The 18974-nt window shown below is 31.9% G+C and overlaps 1 protein-coding gene across 1 annotated transcript; it reads left to right on the top strand.

Annotated features, from left to right (window-relative positions):
• The first annotated feature begins 7083 nt into the window (after positions 1–7083).
• LOC21389569 (transcription factor PRE3) lies at positions 7084–8305 on the top strand. Its single transcript, XM_010104144.2, has 2 exons — positions 7084–7209; positions 8101–8305. The coding sequence occupies exons 1-2, from the start codon at positions 7084–7086 to the stop codon at positions 8248–8250; spliced, it is 276 nt and encodes a 91-aa protein (XP_010102446.1). The 3' UTR covers positions 8251–8305.
• The last annotated feature ends 10669 nt before the right edge of the window (positions 8306–18974 follow it).

The raw sequence follows: 18974 nt of genomic DNA, 5'->3' as shown, positions 1-18974 counted from the left end.
TGTTGCAAGTTGAAATATGTGGTAATTAACTTATAAATAGCTTGCATCAAATTAAAAACACGGATCTAGAGCAATAAAAAACACCACTAGTTTTATGCAATCTTTATTACACTTATCATTAACTATGTTGTTGTCACTCTTCATTAAAATATGACCTTTCAGGTTGGATATGGCCAGTGATCAGTCTCAGTTTAATAGGAAAAAAAAAATTTTTGAATGCAGTTTAATAAAAAAATTTGTAAAGCTACCAATCGTATTTTCGAGACAAATTTAAGTTTAATTAATTAAGAATTTTTCGTAATTAACTGCCATCTCTTCCAACTATTGGACGAGTCACAAGCACGTGTTTTTGGAAATAAATCATGTTCATTATGCCTCCATAATAATTCGATATTATTGGAAAATTAGATCTTTCTCTCAGAGACAAATCTGATTTGTGCATCTACGATGACAACCTATATTTTCTAGTCATTTGGTATTAGTATAATATGATTAAGATCCCAAAATCAAGTGTTTGTACATTAAACAGAAGGGCATGACATCAGGATGATCACAAATCATAGGATTCGACTTTATAAATCTGTACCTGCAATTAGTGGACTTATTAATTAATTGCTCATACGTTTTTTTCCCTTTAAATTTTTATATAAGCAGGTTAATTAGCAATAAAAAATCCATATAATTAATAATAATATTTAATAATATGTATATACTTCACACAAGTATGTTGCAAGAGCAAGAGGTCCTATGTTTACTTGTAATTTTTTTGGCACCGGCATGATCATTTCCAAATTTTATGGCATAATAGTGAAGCATTGCTTTAGTTTTCAAATTAATTATTTATATAAAATGAGAAACATTTTATAGACAATAAGGTCTCGTTCATTTTACCGATTCGAGTTTTTAATTCTAGTTTTGCTATAGTTAAAAACTCTCAGAAAATGTTACATCTAACTTTTTCTACTACACTTAAAAGCTCTCACATAAAGTCATATCTTAACTCGAATTGAAAATTCGAATCAATGAGGCCTAAACTTGCATTCTTTGCAATTAATCAATAGATAAACAGTTAAGGCGAAGGCAGAAAAATAAGTGAGGTGAGGCGGGGGTGTATAATAAAAACTTAATCAGATTCCACATATAAGTTGAATGAGATATTTCACTTATTATCATCAAGAGGATCAATTATATAATTTCATAATTTTAGAGGGTAAATAACAAATTTTATCAGATTTTATCTACAAATTTTAAAAAAAAAGGATAAGGAGACTGCTATTGAAGATTTGAATGGCAAACCCATTGAGGAATATTTGAAAACCTCTTATACATCAATTATATAACAAAGGTCCTTTGTGATATTCTCTCCAACAATAATTGATCCCAAAATTTGTAGCAAACTTAGATTCATTCGGAAGTAAATCAAAATCAAACAATTATATATAGCATGTGTCGTATATGCATCAATACCACATAATCCCGGCTTCTAGCATACTCATATATAAGCTTATGATCGCAGGATAATCAGTTTTTTCTTAATTAATTCGTTAATTAAACGGTTGGTCTCTACTTATTTTAGGAGTTCTAAAAATGTATATAAAAAAAGACTGATCAATAGAAACTTGAATATTATATGGTCATGAAATATGTTGCTTATTAAAATTGGTAATATGGTATTTTCGCATTAACTCCTATGAGTTCCTATCAGGATGACCTCATCAGCATCTTACATTCTATTGTAAAATATTAGAACCATAAAGTATTTTCCATAACAGAAGTATATAAAAATATTGCCCAAAAAAAAAGAAGAAAAAAAATCCTAGAAATCAGGTCGGTGCAGTGTTGGATATCGATAAGTAGTAGCTTTGACCAGTCAACCAATGAGCTCTCTTAGCTCCTATTAATTATTTGGCCGTTCTTTTTTTATATATATTTTTTCTCATCTCTCTCCTCTGCTTCAATTATTTTATTTTATTTTTTCTATAGTCGGCAAAGGATATTTTTAGGCTGTTCTTCGACCACACACAAAAGTTCAAAACATAGAGGTTTGAGTTGTGAATAGAGTTGTCAAGAAGACTGTAGTGTAAAGATATTTTCGTCTTTTCGTCTTTTCCTTGTTTCCTTTTTTTTTTTTTTGTTTGAAAGTTCGGTGTCATTTCCTAACTAATATGTGGGATGAACAAATGACTAATTATAATTAATAAATTAGTTTTCCACTAAGAAAGGGAGTCTATCTGTTGTTTCCTATTAAAACAACGTAGGATTTTTGACATATGGAACATGAGCCTCGTTCACTTTGCGAATTTGAGTTTTTAATTCGAGCTGAGATGTAACATTTTCTGAGAGCTTTTCATTATAGCAGAAAAAGTTAGATGTGACATTTTCTGAGAGTTTTTTTACTGTAAAAACTTAAAACTCGAATCGGTGAAATGAACGAGGCCTAATATTTCACTTTTTTTAGCATTTGAATTATATTACAAAAAAATCCTTAAGGATTTAACCTTTCAGGGTCTTATCTCAGACTTTAGGCGTTTGTCTATGATCAGAGATTGTTACTTGTGTTTGTTTTGAGCTTCTTGCTTTTTTTTTTTTTGGTTCAAGCTTCTTTTTCACCTAAATTTATTTCATTTTATTTTAGCAAATTTAAGTGGAGTTTTTGATAAAAGATACTAAAGTTTGCGGGCGCCAAGTGCCAACCTAATTAGGATGTCATTTATTAACTCGATATATAACAGTGTAACCTCCCATCATTCGATTAAACAACACGATATCTTGGCTAATTAGTAGAATAAGAAAATGAATAATGTGCTTTTCACAAAATAGAAAAAGACTAATTTTTCCACCTATTATTTCATAATAAAGAAATCAACTTAAGGAGATATACAATTAACACGTACTCAGTTGACATTAATACACTACAAGAAACATGACTATTAGCAACGACAAAAAATTGTTACAAAAAATACAAAGTCATCGCAAATGAATTTTTAGCGACCACTTGTCGTCGCAAAAATAATTTTTACGACGACAAGCAGTCGTCGCAATAGTTGCGACGACAATCGTCGCAAATGAGTCGCTGTAATTATTTCGTTGGTTACATCGTTAAGATGACATGACATTGAGTATTTGCGACGACATTTTATGAATTAAGTCGTCACAAAAGATGCAAAATTAGCTGACGTATCTTTTATTTTTTGCGACCACATTTATCGTCGCAAATAATATTTTAATTTTTTATTTATTTTTTCTCATTTTACTAACTAATGTTGTGTATTACTATATATTTAAACCCAATATTAAATATAATTTATGATATTATAATAATAAAAAAGAATTAAATAAAAGGAAATAAATAATAAAAAATAGAAATAAAAATTATTATTGTAAAAAGTAATTAATAAAATAAAATAAAAATGTAATTATAGTAGAAATGTACGGAAATAAAAATTGTTACATTAATAAAAATCTAATCTCTTAAATTAACAGCATTACTAGAATCATTGTCGTTATCATCAGAAGGATTCGGAGGCGGATGACCTGGACGGACATACGGCACGAGAGGAGTAACCGCTGGGAAAGTCATGTTGGGGTGCATTTGAGTGATGAAGTCCTGCATCATTCTGACGTTCTCGTACAGCTGGAGGTTTTGCTGGTAACTCTGTTGTAAGTATTCTTCTACGTGTGGGTCAGAACGTATTGAGAAGATCTTGCCGAGCGTGAGCCAGATGATGATGCATCGATAAACTTTTTGTGGGAGAGTGCGACCTACTCCAGTCTTGTGTCCTCTGCGGGTGCCCAAAAACTGCTCCATAATATCGTCCTCGTTAACTGCTCCTACTGTAAATGATCCATAAGTAGCAGACTGCGTCTGGATCTGCGTTTCTCTTTCTCCCTCTATCTGATGCTACAAATATTATAAGAAAAGTAATTAAATACATAATGCGATTTAAATAAAAAATGTAATTAAACATTACGAGTATACTTACAAAAGTCTGCTCAGCTTAGGGATTAACCCAAGTATCGCCACGACGATGCATGTCCCCCCAGTTATTGATGACGGACATCGGCTGTTGAGTCCCTGTGGTAGACTGTATAGAAGTTTAAATGTATATAAATATAGTGTAATCGATAACCAAATTAACATTTATATTGAATAAATTATTAACAAATACGTACTTTCTTCTCGCGATGTTGGGAGTACGACAGCCGACCATGAAAACACGACCACTTTTGGTTGCTACGATTAAGTTTATTGATTCCTAACTTTTTATATTTATGATTACATTTAGCGTTAGTAAAATTAACCTTTATCATATATAATAAAACAACATATAAAAGAGATTCAATTACCTGAAACTTGTCGGATATGAATCTATCGCAGCAACGACCCCAGTGATATGGATTCCTGAGATTTTCGGGAGGGTGGGCCCTAACTACACTCTCATTTTCTAAACTACCAAGATCTTTGAAATAGTCAAGGAGGTCGCTTTTCCAATCCTTATAATATTTTGCAGCCTCCGTGTTGACCACATACCTAATTATACCATCTTCACGGTCATAATCGAGATTGAACTATTCCTGTAATACAACATAAACATGTTAAATGATTTTATTATATTAAAATTTAGATTAAATTAAAAAAATAATGAAGTTGAATAATTTATACCAGCAGGCGCTGCTGAATCTCTCTCTTATACTAGATGTCCACGTCCTTCCAAGCATCGTGGAAAGGCTCACAAACATCTCTAACATGGATTCCAATGGCACTATCGAACCAGGTGCCATAGTTTCTAATTGCCTTCCAAGTACTTCCACGTTCTTCAAACATGGGGTGATCTTTCCTTCCTTTGTCACTCTGGTTGTGATTTTGTGACCCTTAACCTTCCCTCGACCTCCACGACGTCATCGAGGTGCAGTATTGGGTGCTGTAGAATGAAATAAATTTAGTGATCATATAATACTAATGTATTCAATTTAACAAATTTATAATTATGTTCCAACATACCAGACTCACAGTCTGATGGCAACCTAATTTTTTTAATCATTAAAGATATAATTTATTATTCTTTCCCATTACATTTTCATAGGTCGTTTATTTTTTAATCATCGTCACATAATCATCGTTAAATAAATTTCATACAAATTTCAATCTAATTACCACATATTTCAATTTCAATTCTAATTTACAATTTACAATTCCAAATCCAAAACCACAGACTAAATCTAAAATCTAAAATAAAATTACAAACCATAACAAAAATACCAAAATCAATTAACAGAATACCAAAATATTAACTCACAAAATCTAAACCCACAAACACTGGGGGTTGGAGAACGGTAAAGCAGCAAAATGGGAGGGTGACGGCGGCCGGAATAAGGGGCGGCGAAGGCCGAATTAAGGGGCGGCGACGAGGAAGAACTCCGCTTTTTTAGACTTTTTTCATAAATATTTTTCACCACAAATGAAAGATTTGAAGAGAGAATGAAGTATTTAAGCCTTTTTCGGAGGTTTTGGATGGTATGTGGCGGTTTTGGATGGAGAGGAAGGAAGAAAACGGAGAGAGAAACCGATATGGGATCGTGTTTATACAGGCTAGTTTTTGCGACGACAATATGTAGTCACAAAAAATATTAAAGTGTCATCGCAATTGTAAGAAAAATAACGCCGTTCTTCTTCGCCTCATTAATATTTATGAGAATATTCTTAAGGAATATACCTGCGTTCATTTTTACAGTAAAAAGCACTCACATAAAATCACTTCTCAACTCGAATTAAAAACTCAAATCAGCGAACTAAACGGACCCTAAAAATATTGACTAAGCCTAAACATGTCAACTCAAATCACTACTTAACAAAACTAAACACCAAGCCTTATCCAACTCCAGTTAATCAATTATAGGATGTTTAGTAGAGAGATTCGTTCCCTGATTCGAATCATAATTTGTGGTTCGTTACAGTATTTTTTCTCACAAAAAATTCACGTAAATCAAAAATAGTTTGAATCACATGGTTTGAATTCTCCAACCAAACGTCCTCTTAGTTTCAAAGTTAAGCTCTACTATACGAGTGATCTCGTGCCTATATATATATATATATATATATACATATTTAACTTCAACTCCTAATTAATATAATCAGTTTTCATGCATAAAATTATCCAAATACCAATCCTACAGAATTGGGCAAAATGGCATATAGCCTTTCCAGTTTCCATTGAATAATAATGAGCATATATACAAATTGTACAAGTGTTGTAAGAATTGGACAAACTAGCGCTAGATTGGTTTTGGGGCCAACGGTTATTAGCGACGACATGTCGTCGTGAATAATTTGTCAAATTTTAACGACGATATGTCGTCGCAAATAGTGAACTTTTATGCAATGACATGTCGTCGCAAATAGTGAATGCGACGACAGGTCGTTCAAAAATTTTATTTTCTTTTTGACGATGACATGTCGTCGCTAATACTGTAATTTTAGCAACGATAAATGTTGTCACTAATAACCCTTTTTGTTTGTTGTAGTGATACTACATGCTTTTCAACGTCCGTTCATACTAAAATGATATAACACATGTATATTCAAATGTAGTTTAACGAAGCTATGACAATTCTTTTTCTTTTTTTTTATAAACTTACCACAAAATTTCTGTAAAATAACTTGAAATTGTTTAAATAATAAAATAACATATGGTATTACGTGTATCTCGAAGACACATATAGAGGTCCAAAAACGATCACCTCACTCTCTCTCTCTCTCCAAAAAAATCCCTATTTAAATGAAGGCAAACTCTACCTCTTTCTCCCATGCAATTGTCTTCTACACTCTCCAACACCCCACTACTTGTGTTCTTGTGCTAATTCCTTTTCCCCCCCTCTTTCTCTCTCAGCTGGCCCCGTTTTATCTCTCTCCAAATTCTAAACTTCTCTGAAAATATATTTTGGTGATCACTTTATATGAACTCTTGACATTTGAGTTTCTTTCTCCTCATATTGTTTAGCTTAATTAATTTCTAGCTACTGATTTCATACCTTTAATTAAAATACAAACGCCATTACTATATATTAAACAAGGTTAGAGAAACTATGTCTAGCAGAAGGTCAAGATCAAAGCAATCAAGTGGTTCGCGGATCACAGATGATCAGATCAATGATCTCGTTTCCAAGTTGCAACAACTTCTTCCTGAGATTCGCGATAGGCGTTCTGACAAGGTACGTACTTACTAATATTCAGCTATTTACTACTTTCTCTCTTTTTATTTTTCATTTTTATTTTGGGTGTGTATATATATATATATATATATTTATATTCGCCAGCATGGTGAAGTACTTGTTAAATTTATTTTAATTTATTTCCAGAATCATACTTATATGTGCAATAAAAAATAGGGGTCGATATGGGTGAAATTAACTTGAAAATGACTTACTCCAGGCTTTTCACATATAGAGAAATATCCCGGTGAACTAATTAGCAAACTAAGAAAAATGTATATTTTTGTTTCTTTGGCTGAAATAAGAAAGTGGGCTTATACTTTATATATGAATATTAAGGAAAAATTTGTCTAAATCTACCTGAAAGTGTAGAGTTCGAATTCGCTTATTTGCTGGTGCCAAATGATCGAGGAAGATTGATACTTTATCTAAGGTTATGTACTGGTTTTAAAATTCTCATTAAAAAAAGTACAAGTTTTGAAAAGTTATAAATTGACGGGACATTGTGAGTGCACTCTAATTTTAGAAGTTTAATTTTGAAGTAATTATAACTAATAAGTCTGTATCTAAATCCCCTAAAAAGAAAAAGGTAGGGGTGCTGGTCTCCATCAAGTTTCACTTTCTTTATATAAATATAATATAATTAATTAATATAGTTGCAGGTATAATATAGTAGTAATCTTAAGGCCTACCCCAGTTTATGTAAAGAAAAGAGACTATTTTTTTTATAATTCATGGCTTCGTGCAGCTTGTTGCAAGATTCAAGAACTATTTTTTTTTTTTCTAAATGAGATTTCAGATTATAATCAATTAAGTGGAAGCTGATTCTAATAAAAGATTAAAATTAATATATATATATATTATATATATATATATATAAATAATGGACAGGTTTCAGCAGCGAAGGTGTTACAGGAGACGTGCAACTACATTAGAAGCTTGCACAGAGAAGTTGATGACTTAAGTGAAAGACTTTCTGAGCTATTAGCAACAAGTGACACTGCTCAAGCTGCAATAATCAGGAGTTTACTCAACCAATAGAATCTTTAATTTTTTATCTTTCAGATCAGATCAAGTACTATTAGAAATTAATTAATGTCCCACCTTATAATATATGTAATATTTCAATTTAATGTTCTTAATTTTCTAGCTTAAAAGAGTTAATTATCATGTCACTAGCCAAAACTCATCATGTAGTTCTTCCTTTTTTTGTTTTTGCTTTTTTTTTTTTTTCTCTCTTGGGCTAGAACAACTAGCTACTGCTACATGTAGTTGCTGTTTGGTGATCATGATGATGATCATATTAAGAAGATCCTTTCGCAAAGGTGTATTAATTAAGGACTTGGTATATTAATGATAATAAAAGGATTATTCCAACATTTTGTGTGAAAATTCTCTCACAGTTTTCTTTCTTTGAATGTACCACAATATATGTATCTATGCATGCATTTTGTGTTGGACATGAAAATCCCAAAAGAAAGACAAAATAAGCATGATATTTTGCGATGTGGGATATTCTGCGGTAATAATTATTGTATTCAAATACAATTAATCTGATCATTAAAATCCGTTGCGCATTGGTTAATAGTATATCTTGATGCCAGCTGCTCTCTCTTTTCAGTTTAAAAAAAAAAAAAAAACAAGAAGAAGATTATGACATTAGAAAGATCAAAAACATTTCCTACTATATATATATATATATATATATATAGGTAAGGTCTCTGATCAGGCATTTGAAAAGTGTTTGACCAGAAGGACATTTGTATAATTATGTATAAATCGTGTATATTTACATGTAAATCGTGTATATTTACATGTAAAGTCGTATATGTTAAGTTATAAAAAACGATAATGTATATTAAGTCTCAAAACATGTATTTTTTATAACAATTAGTGAACACATAGCATGAAAATATGTATATTGGCTGATTTGTTGTATTTCATGTTAAATATACACGATTTACATGTCAATATACATGATTTATGCAGAATTATACAACTGCGGTTTCGGCCAGGCACTTTCCAAGTATCTAACCAGAGATAATTCCTATATATATATATATTAAATACTCCTTTTTACCTGACCTTATAATTGTAATTTATTATATTACTGAATTTCTTACTAAAAGTCCCGTCAAGTTTTTGAGACGCAATATTGATTGGGAGGAGAGATTCTATAATATATGTTAAGTGACTTATAAATATGAGTTTTTTCCACTGGTTTTTTTAGAGATATGGTTTTTATGATCGAGGCACCCTCTTGGATTTTTCTTCGTAAATTTTATCATGCTTTTGAAGTTGTTCAAGACAATGGGGTATCGAAACATATTTGCTTTTGTTCTTCTTAATTTCTTTTTTGCTATTGTTCTCGTGTACGTTTAGCTCTCCTTTTAGTCTCTGCGTGTCAGTTATATCTGTTTGTTGGCAGTTATTTATGTTTTTATTGTGGCTCTTAGTTTTGAGTTGTTTCTTGGATTTTTTTTTTCCTTTTAATAATATTTGGGTAGGATAAGAGGCCTAATAGGTTCAAATCTAATTAAGATGTGCTTCAAATTAGTTATCCTCTCTCTCATTTTTTTTCCCAAAAAAAAAAAAAAGAAAAATAAATGTAATAACATGAGAAGAATTAATCAAAAAAATTCATGAAATTGTGCTTGTCATCGCTATTTATATGATTCATTGCCTTTCTCGTTTGTATCACATAATACCATTTTTTTTGCTAATGGTATCACATAATACCTTGATCCTTAATTTAAGCATTAATCATGTTATATATGATTTAGCTACTCAAAAATTGCATTTAATTATAGATATATGTACTTGTTTTCAATATTTACATATCCATTAATAGTTACAATTAAATATGGAAATTTAATAACATCGCGTAATTTCATTCTCTGCAATAGTAAATACATTTGGATGTAGATTCCTATCTCCTTTTGGGACCTGTAACAGAACTGAAATCACCATACAAAGTATATTTAGATGATTTGCATTATAGTAAATTATATATGATATATATATATATATATATTTATATTTGCAACTACAACAAACACACAAGCTTTTCTGATCGTAGAAAATCCCTTAACTTGTTATACACATGTATATATATGTTAGGTTAATGTATTTATTTTAAGGTATGGGTCTAAGTTCTCTTTCACTTATTTATCATTGGTAGTTATGGGCAGTACCCCAGGCTAACGTACCCAAAACAAGCATCAAAAGCTGCGAAGAGATAAGCAGCATTGACTTTCTGCCTCCACTATACGTAATTGCAGTCGCATACACACACGTTATATTATAAGCATTCATGCCCCTAAATTTTTTTATTTTTGACACTTACCTCCCAAACTTTTAATTTTGATAATTTATCTTCTAAACTTTCTAGTTTTTATAACGTGTCTCATCATACATAGACCCCATTTGTTAAAGTGATTCAAAGTGTTTTGAACGAAAATTTAGGCTGAGCAGGTGTTTTGTTAAAAAATTTAGAGGCCTATATCAAATTATTGATGTGATAGGTTGAACTAGAAAATAACTCAAATTCTGAAATTAACCCTCCATGTTTTCAACCTACATTTCCATTGATATCTAAACGTAATCTCAGGTTATATGTAAGTTCAAACCACACTTTTCTTATTTCAAACTAAAAATTTTCGCCGAACTTTTTTACTAAATTAACCCCTAGCTTCCCGTTAAATTGATGACGAAAAGATCACGTGCGCCTCATCTAAGGATGAAAAATCTCAATTGGACTTAAAATGGGACACATTGGAACAATTAAAAGTCTTGAAGTTAAATTATGAAAATTAAAAATTTAAAGGACAAGCTGTAAACATTTTAAAAAAAATTGGGGGGCAGCAGCGCAGAAACCTTTATTATGTATATACGCAACACACCAGTAATATATATTTATATACCCACAAATATCGATAAAAAGTAACGACCAAACTTGCAAGAGACTATTCATGCGTGAAGAGCGTTTCCCCAGCACTGTAGATATGTATGAAATCATGCGAATCAAAAGATTGTGTAGGCAAGCTACTATATCGATCTTGACTTAAAAGAAGGTGTGAGATATGTTACGTGCATGCTTAAGCGTACAGGTATAGATACATATCATCATGACGAGATTTGATTCTCTTGCCCCTTATCTTTGAAGAAGAGTTTAGCATACACGTTTCGGTGTGTGGATGGATCGAAAACGTAGAATTCAAATAATTTGTTCAATTTGATGTTTAAAATGGTGTCTAACCAATTATTTCATGCCATAACATTTAAAAAATCTTAAAAGGTTCTTTACTTCAAATTTTCATGTTTGTTCGTTAAATGATATCATGAAAATGCTATTAGTTAGACATTATTTAAAACATCAAAAATTAAAAGAATTATCTAAGTTCTATAACGTGCGTGCCTCTCCAATATTATTCGTGCCTTCTTAGGAAAGTTTTCAAAGGTTAAGGCTTTGATTCCCTTGATTCACAGATGATCATCTAGTAGTACTAGTTATGGAAATTAGAAAGGTTAGTACGGTACGGTGGTCGGCAAATATTGTGATCATTTGTTCATTAATCAAAGTTTGGCCGTGATCAAAGGAACGTGAAAAGTACTCTATCTTCTAGGGCAAAGTATGTAACATAGAAGACCAAAGTAGTGCAAGGTGAAAGTCTCTCTAGTAATCATTTTCTCTTTATATATTGTCCCATGTCATGGCGCCAATTAATCCTCTAATTAATGAGATTTAATTTTCTCATGGTTTCAGCTAACTATATCATGTGGAACGAGAAGTTTTTACTTGTTTAAATTTTGAGATGAGACGGGTGATATTGTTTTGAAAAAGTTGGGGAACCTAATTATATGTTATTAGTATTGGGATACAAATTATATGTCTAATTTTAATGCCTTAAATGGTGTTTAAACAACTAAATTATGCCACGTCATTTAAAAAAATTCGAATGTTCTTTAATTGATTGTTCTATGCTTTATGCTATATTTGATAGAAGGGATGAAAAATAGAAAGAAATTATAAGTAAAATACCTAGGTGTTATAAATAAAATGGTAGAAGGGAGGTTAAAATAGTTGAATTGAATGATTTGAGGTTAAAATAGTTATTTTACATCCACTTGCTTGTTAAATATTTACCTTCCTCTTTCTTTCCCTCTTTTCTTTCCAAAGTTAGAAAGATTGAAAAATGATAGACCCCATGAATTCTCTTTTGCTCTCTAAAATCCTTTCTCTAATTTATTTCCTCTCCCTTTTCCACTCTACTAAATATAGGCTAATATTGTATCTATTAAAAGGCATCATAATATGATTTGACAGACAACATTTGAAATACTAAAAATTAGATAGATAATCAAAATACAATGGTTATCATTTATTTTGTCATTGCTATTTTTACATTTTTAAATTATTTTAAACGTAAAAGTTTACTCTTATCACTTTCAAAGTTTAATTATTATGAAAAAAAATAAATTTAACATTTGAAATAATATTATGCATTGGAGTACAAATAAAAATAATAGATACTATCATATTTTTTTTATGTTAAATACATAACTGGTATTAGTATTTGTATTAGAGATGGCAACACTTATATTTATTGTTTGGAGTATTTGGAAAGTAGAAATGAATACTTTTTCGATAACAAACAAATTTCTTTTCAGCTACTTGAGCTTTTCCATTAATTATGGAATTTAATTAGATGCAGTCCTATGAGAAAAGCTCCTATTATATTCCAGTTCTTTGATCTTTGCCTTTGTCAGGTTGGATAAACGAGCTCCTCTCGTCCTTCGGGTGGCGCAAGAGAATTTTTCATTAACTACAGTCTACAATTACAAAATCAATCTTAAATAATTATTCATACGTATTAGCAAAATAACTCTTATGATCAAACATTCAAAAACCGTGTGATATATATTTTTCTTGATAGCTTTCTTTCATTGAAATAGCTGGTATGTCGAAACCAATTAAATTCTCTTAGATCTCCAATTCTTATTTCAATTAATCCTCGTTACGGTTTTTTAGCACTAAAAAGGAGTGTAGAGAAGACCTAGCTAGAGGTCTAAAAAGATCATTTAACTCTAGCTAACACCTATGGGGGTATATTTATAGCATTAATTTATCTGGGATTGTGAAGTTTCCCAGATTCTCTCGGACAAGCCACGGAAGTTACTACTCTCTGATCTTTTCAACACTTGAAACTGATAGAAGAGAAGTAATCAAATTCTTTAAATACCACATAGGATCAGACTTTGGATTTCACCTCAATATTCACTACTTGTCTTGAACGTAGTGCCTTATGAATTTGTGGGTGCACCTTACGGTCGGGTCAGACGCTATTTGGGAGTCTAATCCACCTACGCCCCGTATATTTAAGTATGCTCATGCACAGTTTTCCCTTCTTTAGAAAAAAATGCTCCTTCGAAATCGAGGCACACTTTTGAGACTTGAACTTGGGATTTCTCTCTCATAGCAAATGATGTAAGAGGGACCTAATCATTCTCCCTAAAATTTCAACTGATAAGAGATGCAGATTCAAAACAACACCCAATACTAGACTCAGAAGTCCACTTCATGCACTACTCATTTAAGTCTTTACTTCAAACAACTCTTCACATATTCAAGGATGCACCTAACAGACGGGTGATAATTAAGAGCATGAAAATACACTTTAAAAACTGCTTTTCATTTATATAATATTAAAATATTTAAGCTCTAATTAAAAAATTTCATTATTTTTATTTAGGATATTTTTAATTAGAATTTGTCTAGTTTTTACTTAATTATTTACAGATGAAAAGCAGTGTAAAAAGTTACGCAGAAAGAAGCTATGAAAGCCATTTTTTCAGTCACCCTAATTCAGCCAGCCGAGCCAATCAGAGAGAGAGCTGAGCCACTCGTTAGCCGAGCCAGAAAAGTGGGGCCCGCCACTCAGCCCGCACCTTCCTTTCGTGCCATCTCGCGTCTCGTGTGTCACTTGCACACGACACCTTAGAGCGCGCGTTCCTTCCACGCAGCCATCAGCACACGTCCTAGCTTTCTCCCCCATGGGTCCCGCGCCCACTCAATGCTAGCCGACCGCCCATTCTTCGCGCGCCACTTCATCTCTGTGGTCCCCACCTGTCCCCGCGACAACTTTCTGCCAGCACACTCCAACCACTCCGAACGCGACATGTGGTGAGTTGACTGCTTCCTTCCAATCGTATTGCGACACGTGTCCTCTTTTGTGCTAAGTCTGAATTTCTTCCCAAAAAATCAGCGCAAATTACTGGATTTCCTCCTCAAATTATATATCTAATTTTTCCTTATTTATGTGTAATTTTATTTTCTTTCCTCTTCTTTTGTAATTTTCTATTTTTAATTATTTGTTTCTTTATTTAACAGGCAACCTATGAACACTATAAATAGGGGGTTAGCCTAAGGTTTTTGTAAGTTTTTTGATATTCAGTTTTCTGTCGTCTTGTTGTCACTCTCATATTTTCTCTCTAGAACTTGTGAGAATGTTTTGCAAGCTAGGCTTGAGTTATTCTGGTGAGGTTAGAGATGAACTTTTATTGAGTGACCCAATTCGGGCTTTTGATTCCTTGTGCTGTAAAGTTCAATATTCGAATAAATTAAATCTCATTTATCTTTCATTTATTTTTTAAAATATTGTGTGCCAATTTTTATATAAGTTCAGTCACGTTTTTTTATGTAATTCTGTCATGCACTTTTCTGTTATTCAAATTATTTTACAAATTGTCTTTTACTGTAATATTGTCAAATTGATATATTGTCAATTTTGGATAACTTGTAATAATAATATTTTTAGAATCAACATAGAAATTTAATTTATTCAATTGTTTTATTTTTTTGAATCAAAACTTGAATTGGTGAATGAAACATTAGGGATTCTGGACACCTTACCGTTTTTATTACTGAATTTCCTTCACACAAATCTTCTTTCTTTTTTTATTTGCAACAACAATCTCAAAAATTCTTCTTTTTCTTTAATTCACTTGTTATTTATTTTCTCTAACGCTCTTATTCTGTTAATCTTTCTTATTTATTTGTTATTTTTCTGTGGATACGACCGCATTTCTGTGCTATAATTGATCGCTTATGAACATCACTTTTAAGCGTTAAGTAAATTTTGACACCGTTACTAAAAATGTATTATTAGCAAGACTGATCAGTAGATTTTGAGTGAAAGAGGTAAGTACATTTTCTTTTTGTTTTTATTTTACTAGTTTCCTTTTCTTTGGTTTGCGTGTTCATTTTGTATTCGACCATTGCTGCATTTTTTTCCTCTTTCTCGTGTTCTTTTTTGCTTTGTTCTTTTGTCAATATTCATTTATTGTTTCCTCAGTCAAAAGAAAAAAAAAAAACTTCCTTTTTGGTGTTTGTTTTTAGCTGTGAAACTCGTGTCATAGTTGCTTCCTTTCTGTCAATTCGTGTATTTTGCTTTCATTTCTTGGTTTTTATATGTACGTGTATTTATTTTCTTTTTGTTTGTTTTGGTTTTTCTTTTGAGCCATTTGTGTCCGTTCCCTTACCTTTAATTAATTTCCATATCTTTCCTATTGAAAAAAAAAGAAGAAAGAGTCAGTTCAGTCATAGGTGACAGTTTCTGTGTCTTTGATTTTCTTTTTATATTGCTAGAAGATAATTTATGATTTGATTTGATTTTATTGTAATTATATTTTCCTTTTTAGTTTTAAAATTGATTGTAATTTGATTTTGTAATCTTATATTTTTGATAAATTAAGATTTTATTTTATTTCTCTATTTGTATATTTTAATTGTTGATTCTTATATTGTTGCCTAATTTAATATTTCTTTTTAAATTTTCATTAATTCTTAGGATTATAATTAGGATTGTAATTAATTGACTATTCTTAATCTAGGAATTTCATAATTTAGAAGATTTAGGCCTTTGACTTTAGGAATAGCTTCTATTGATTAGATTTCATTTCATAATTTATTCATTAAAATTTAAAAACTAATTTTGGGAATAATTGTGTGGTTACGTAGAAAGTAGAATATAAGAGAGTTATGTTTAGGAAAGTTGGCACTTAAGTGGGTCTCGCCCCACCAATCTTTCCTGAGAACGTTGCTCTGTCCAAGAGGTTATTTATTGAGCCAAGAGCTATTGTATTTCATGGGAGCACTCTCGGTGGTTATAATTTACGTTACTATATAATTATTTTCTTTTGTTTTGATTAAAAAAATAAAAAAATCAAACTTTTAAAAAAAGCCGCTTAGGGTGAATGCATCGGTATAGAGACGAACTAGGGAGATTTCCTCGACGTCCAGACATATAAACCCCTAGTTAAATTTTATCCGACTCGTCTTCTACGCCTCAGTCTTCGCACTCGTCGTTGGAATTCGCAATTCAAAATCTATTCGCAATGGCACAACACGAGGAAGTTTAGCAGACGACGTTGCAAGACTACCTGCACCCAACGGGTACAGCCACCCCATCTTGCATCATGTTCCTACCGAATGCACTGCCTACGGATTTCAAGCCGGGCATGATTGCATTTGTCCCAACCTTTCACAGGTTAGAGAACGAGAACCCATATGTACACATCTGGACATTTGAAGAGGTGGTGACCCCCTTCTACAATCGTCCTGAGGCCGTAAACACCATCACATTGAAGTTTTTTCCTTTCTCTCTGAAGGACAAGGCCAAAAGAAGAGAGCCTAGGCATTGTATAATGGAGCCATGGCGCCAAATTACGCAATGAAGCAATTTTCCGCCCAGGGCCGCGGCGTCCAAATAGAAGGGCTGCAGCTCTACTTCGAAGCATTGTGTGGATATGCTATTTTTTAGGCCAGGGCCGCGGCGTTACTTTGAAAATTTTGCTCACTTGAGTTCCGAAAATTTATAAAAATACCACTACGATTCCAAACACTATAAATAGAATTTTTAGGGTTATTTTCTAGGGCTTTTGGCGAAGAAAAAAAAGAGAGAAGACCCCCTGTGCATTCATCTACGAACACAGCCCAAAAAGAAAAGCCCTGTGGGAAGAGGTGAACGAAAATATTTGGGAATTTATTTTGGGAAATTTGGGGTCACTTTTTTAGGATTTTTTTTTTTAGTTTTAGGTTTTGCAAGGGAGAAAACATTTTGAAGATCAAGAATTGAAGATTGAGGATTGAAGAGTTAAGCTTGGAGCTTGTGACACCTCCATATGGGTTTCTCCTACTAATTTCTTTATCTCTATATTTTTATGAATTGAGATGTTGGCACTCTTGATTTATTTTATTTTTATTTTTATGTTGTAATTTTCTTTTGCTAGGGCTATGAGATTACCAATTATATTTTAATTTAATTTAATTTATTTTTGCTTTTAATGAATTAATTCACTAAGAGTTTATTATTCATGGTTGTTATTTCTTTCTCTATGCTTAATGTTTTCAATTATCTGGCCAATATTTGAATTATTTTGGAGACTTGATTGAAACCCCAGAAGGAGATTTTTAGGAATAGCTTCTTGTGAGAGAAATCGTAAGGTGCATGCGACATCTAATGATAGTAACATGACTTGTGTGAACAATTAAGTGAACCATAAAACGTAATGAATTTCTAGGGTGGTGGAATTCACATCGAGATATAGTGGGTTTACATGCTAGGAATGTATTTGATAGCATCCTGAGAAGGACTATTAAGTAATTTAGAGTTACTCATTCTAATACATGAATAATAGGCGATGTTAGTAAAAATAATGAATTAAAGAAGATAATCAGTTGCCCTAGTCTTTAATTTGTTTGAGTCTTTTATTTATTTTAGTTTTTATTTGTATTTTACTCTTACTATTTTTCTATTTTATTTTAGGCTATTCAAATAATCTTAGTGTTAACGAATTTTGGTACTTAATTAAAATTAACACAATTCTCATGGGAACGATACTCTATTTACTACTTTATTACTTATATGCGATATTGTGCACTTGTAATTTTCACATCAAGGCATCTATTGAAGACATAACTTCACTAAATGTCTTTGGATCTGTTCTTACATTAAGCAACAATGGTATTTTATTAAATACACCATTTCTATCTCCTTTAACCAAAAAGGTTAAAGCTTGAGATGAAATAAAATCCGTGCTGAGTCCTTTTCTTTTCTTTCACGTTGACTTCTCCTCGGTTCAAAAGATGTCATAGACTCTTTGCTTTTATTAGTAGAGGTACCGGGAGTATCAACACATGGTTGATCAACATTAGATTTTTATTCAATGGAAGAATCAAGGCTAAACTTGTTATCAATGAATTCAACATCTATTGTGTGACACCCTTTTATACCATCTCTTTTCAAGCCTTTCTTACTATTCATCCTAAGGACGTGCCACAATAACTAACTTTCACTTTTCACTTATGCGGAAATTATGGTGTTTCAAAATTTTTGCTTAAACAAGATTTCATTAATCCACCATTCCTATCAGGTTTCCTAGCCATAATTATAATTATACAGTCAGCCAAGATTTATGAGTTTAACTCCAAAACATATGTATTTACAAACCCAAAATAATACGCGCATAGCTTCTTCAGTCTGACCATATGTACAGCAGTCAACGAAGGCAACTCCCCTGCTTATTGTTCTGCTTTGTTCTTACCTTTACCTACAGCACAGAGTAAACTTTAATGAGCTACAGGCTCAGTAAGTAGAGCTATAATTACACAGTCTTATTTTAACATACGCATGCATCACAACATCCTAGGTAACTTATGCCAATAAATTCTTACACTTTATGCACGCGCACTATATATCTCCAGG

Source organism: Morus notabilis, unplaced genomic scaffold (assembly GCF_000414095.1).
Source record: "Morus notabilis unplaced genomic scaffold, ASM41409v2 Scaffold301, whole genome shotgun sequence".
NCBI classification, from domain to species: Eukaryota; Viridiplantae; Streptophyta; class Magnoliopsida; order Rosales; family Moraceae; genus Morus; species Morus notabilis.
Note: the sequence above shows the minus strand (reverse complement) of the source record. Positions and strands in the feature narration are given on the sequence as shown.

What these genes read in the sequence shown, in the direction of transcription:
- LOC21389569 (XM_010104144.2), top strand. Translation starts at nt 7,084, where the DNA reads ATGTCTAGCAGAAGGTCAAGATCAAAGCAATCAAGTGGTTCGCGGATC. An exon ending in GCGATAGGCGTTCTGACAAG is followed by an intron (nt 7,210 to 8,100) that starts GTACGTACTTAC and finishes AATAATGGACAG; the next exon opens with GTTTCAGCAGCGAAGGTGTT.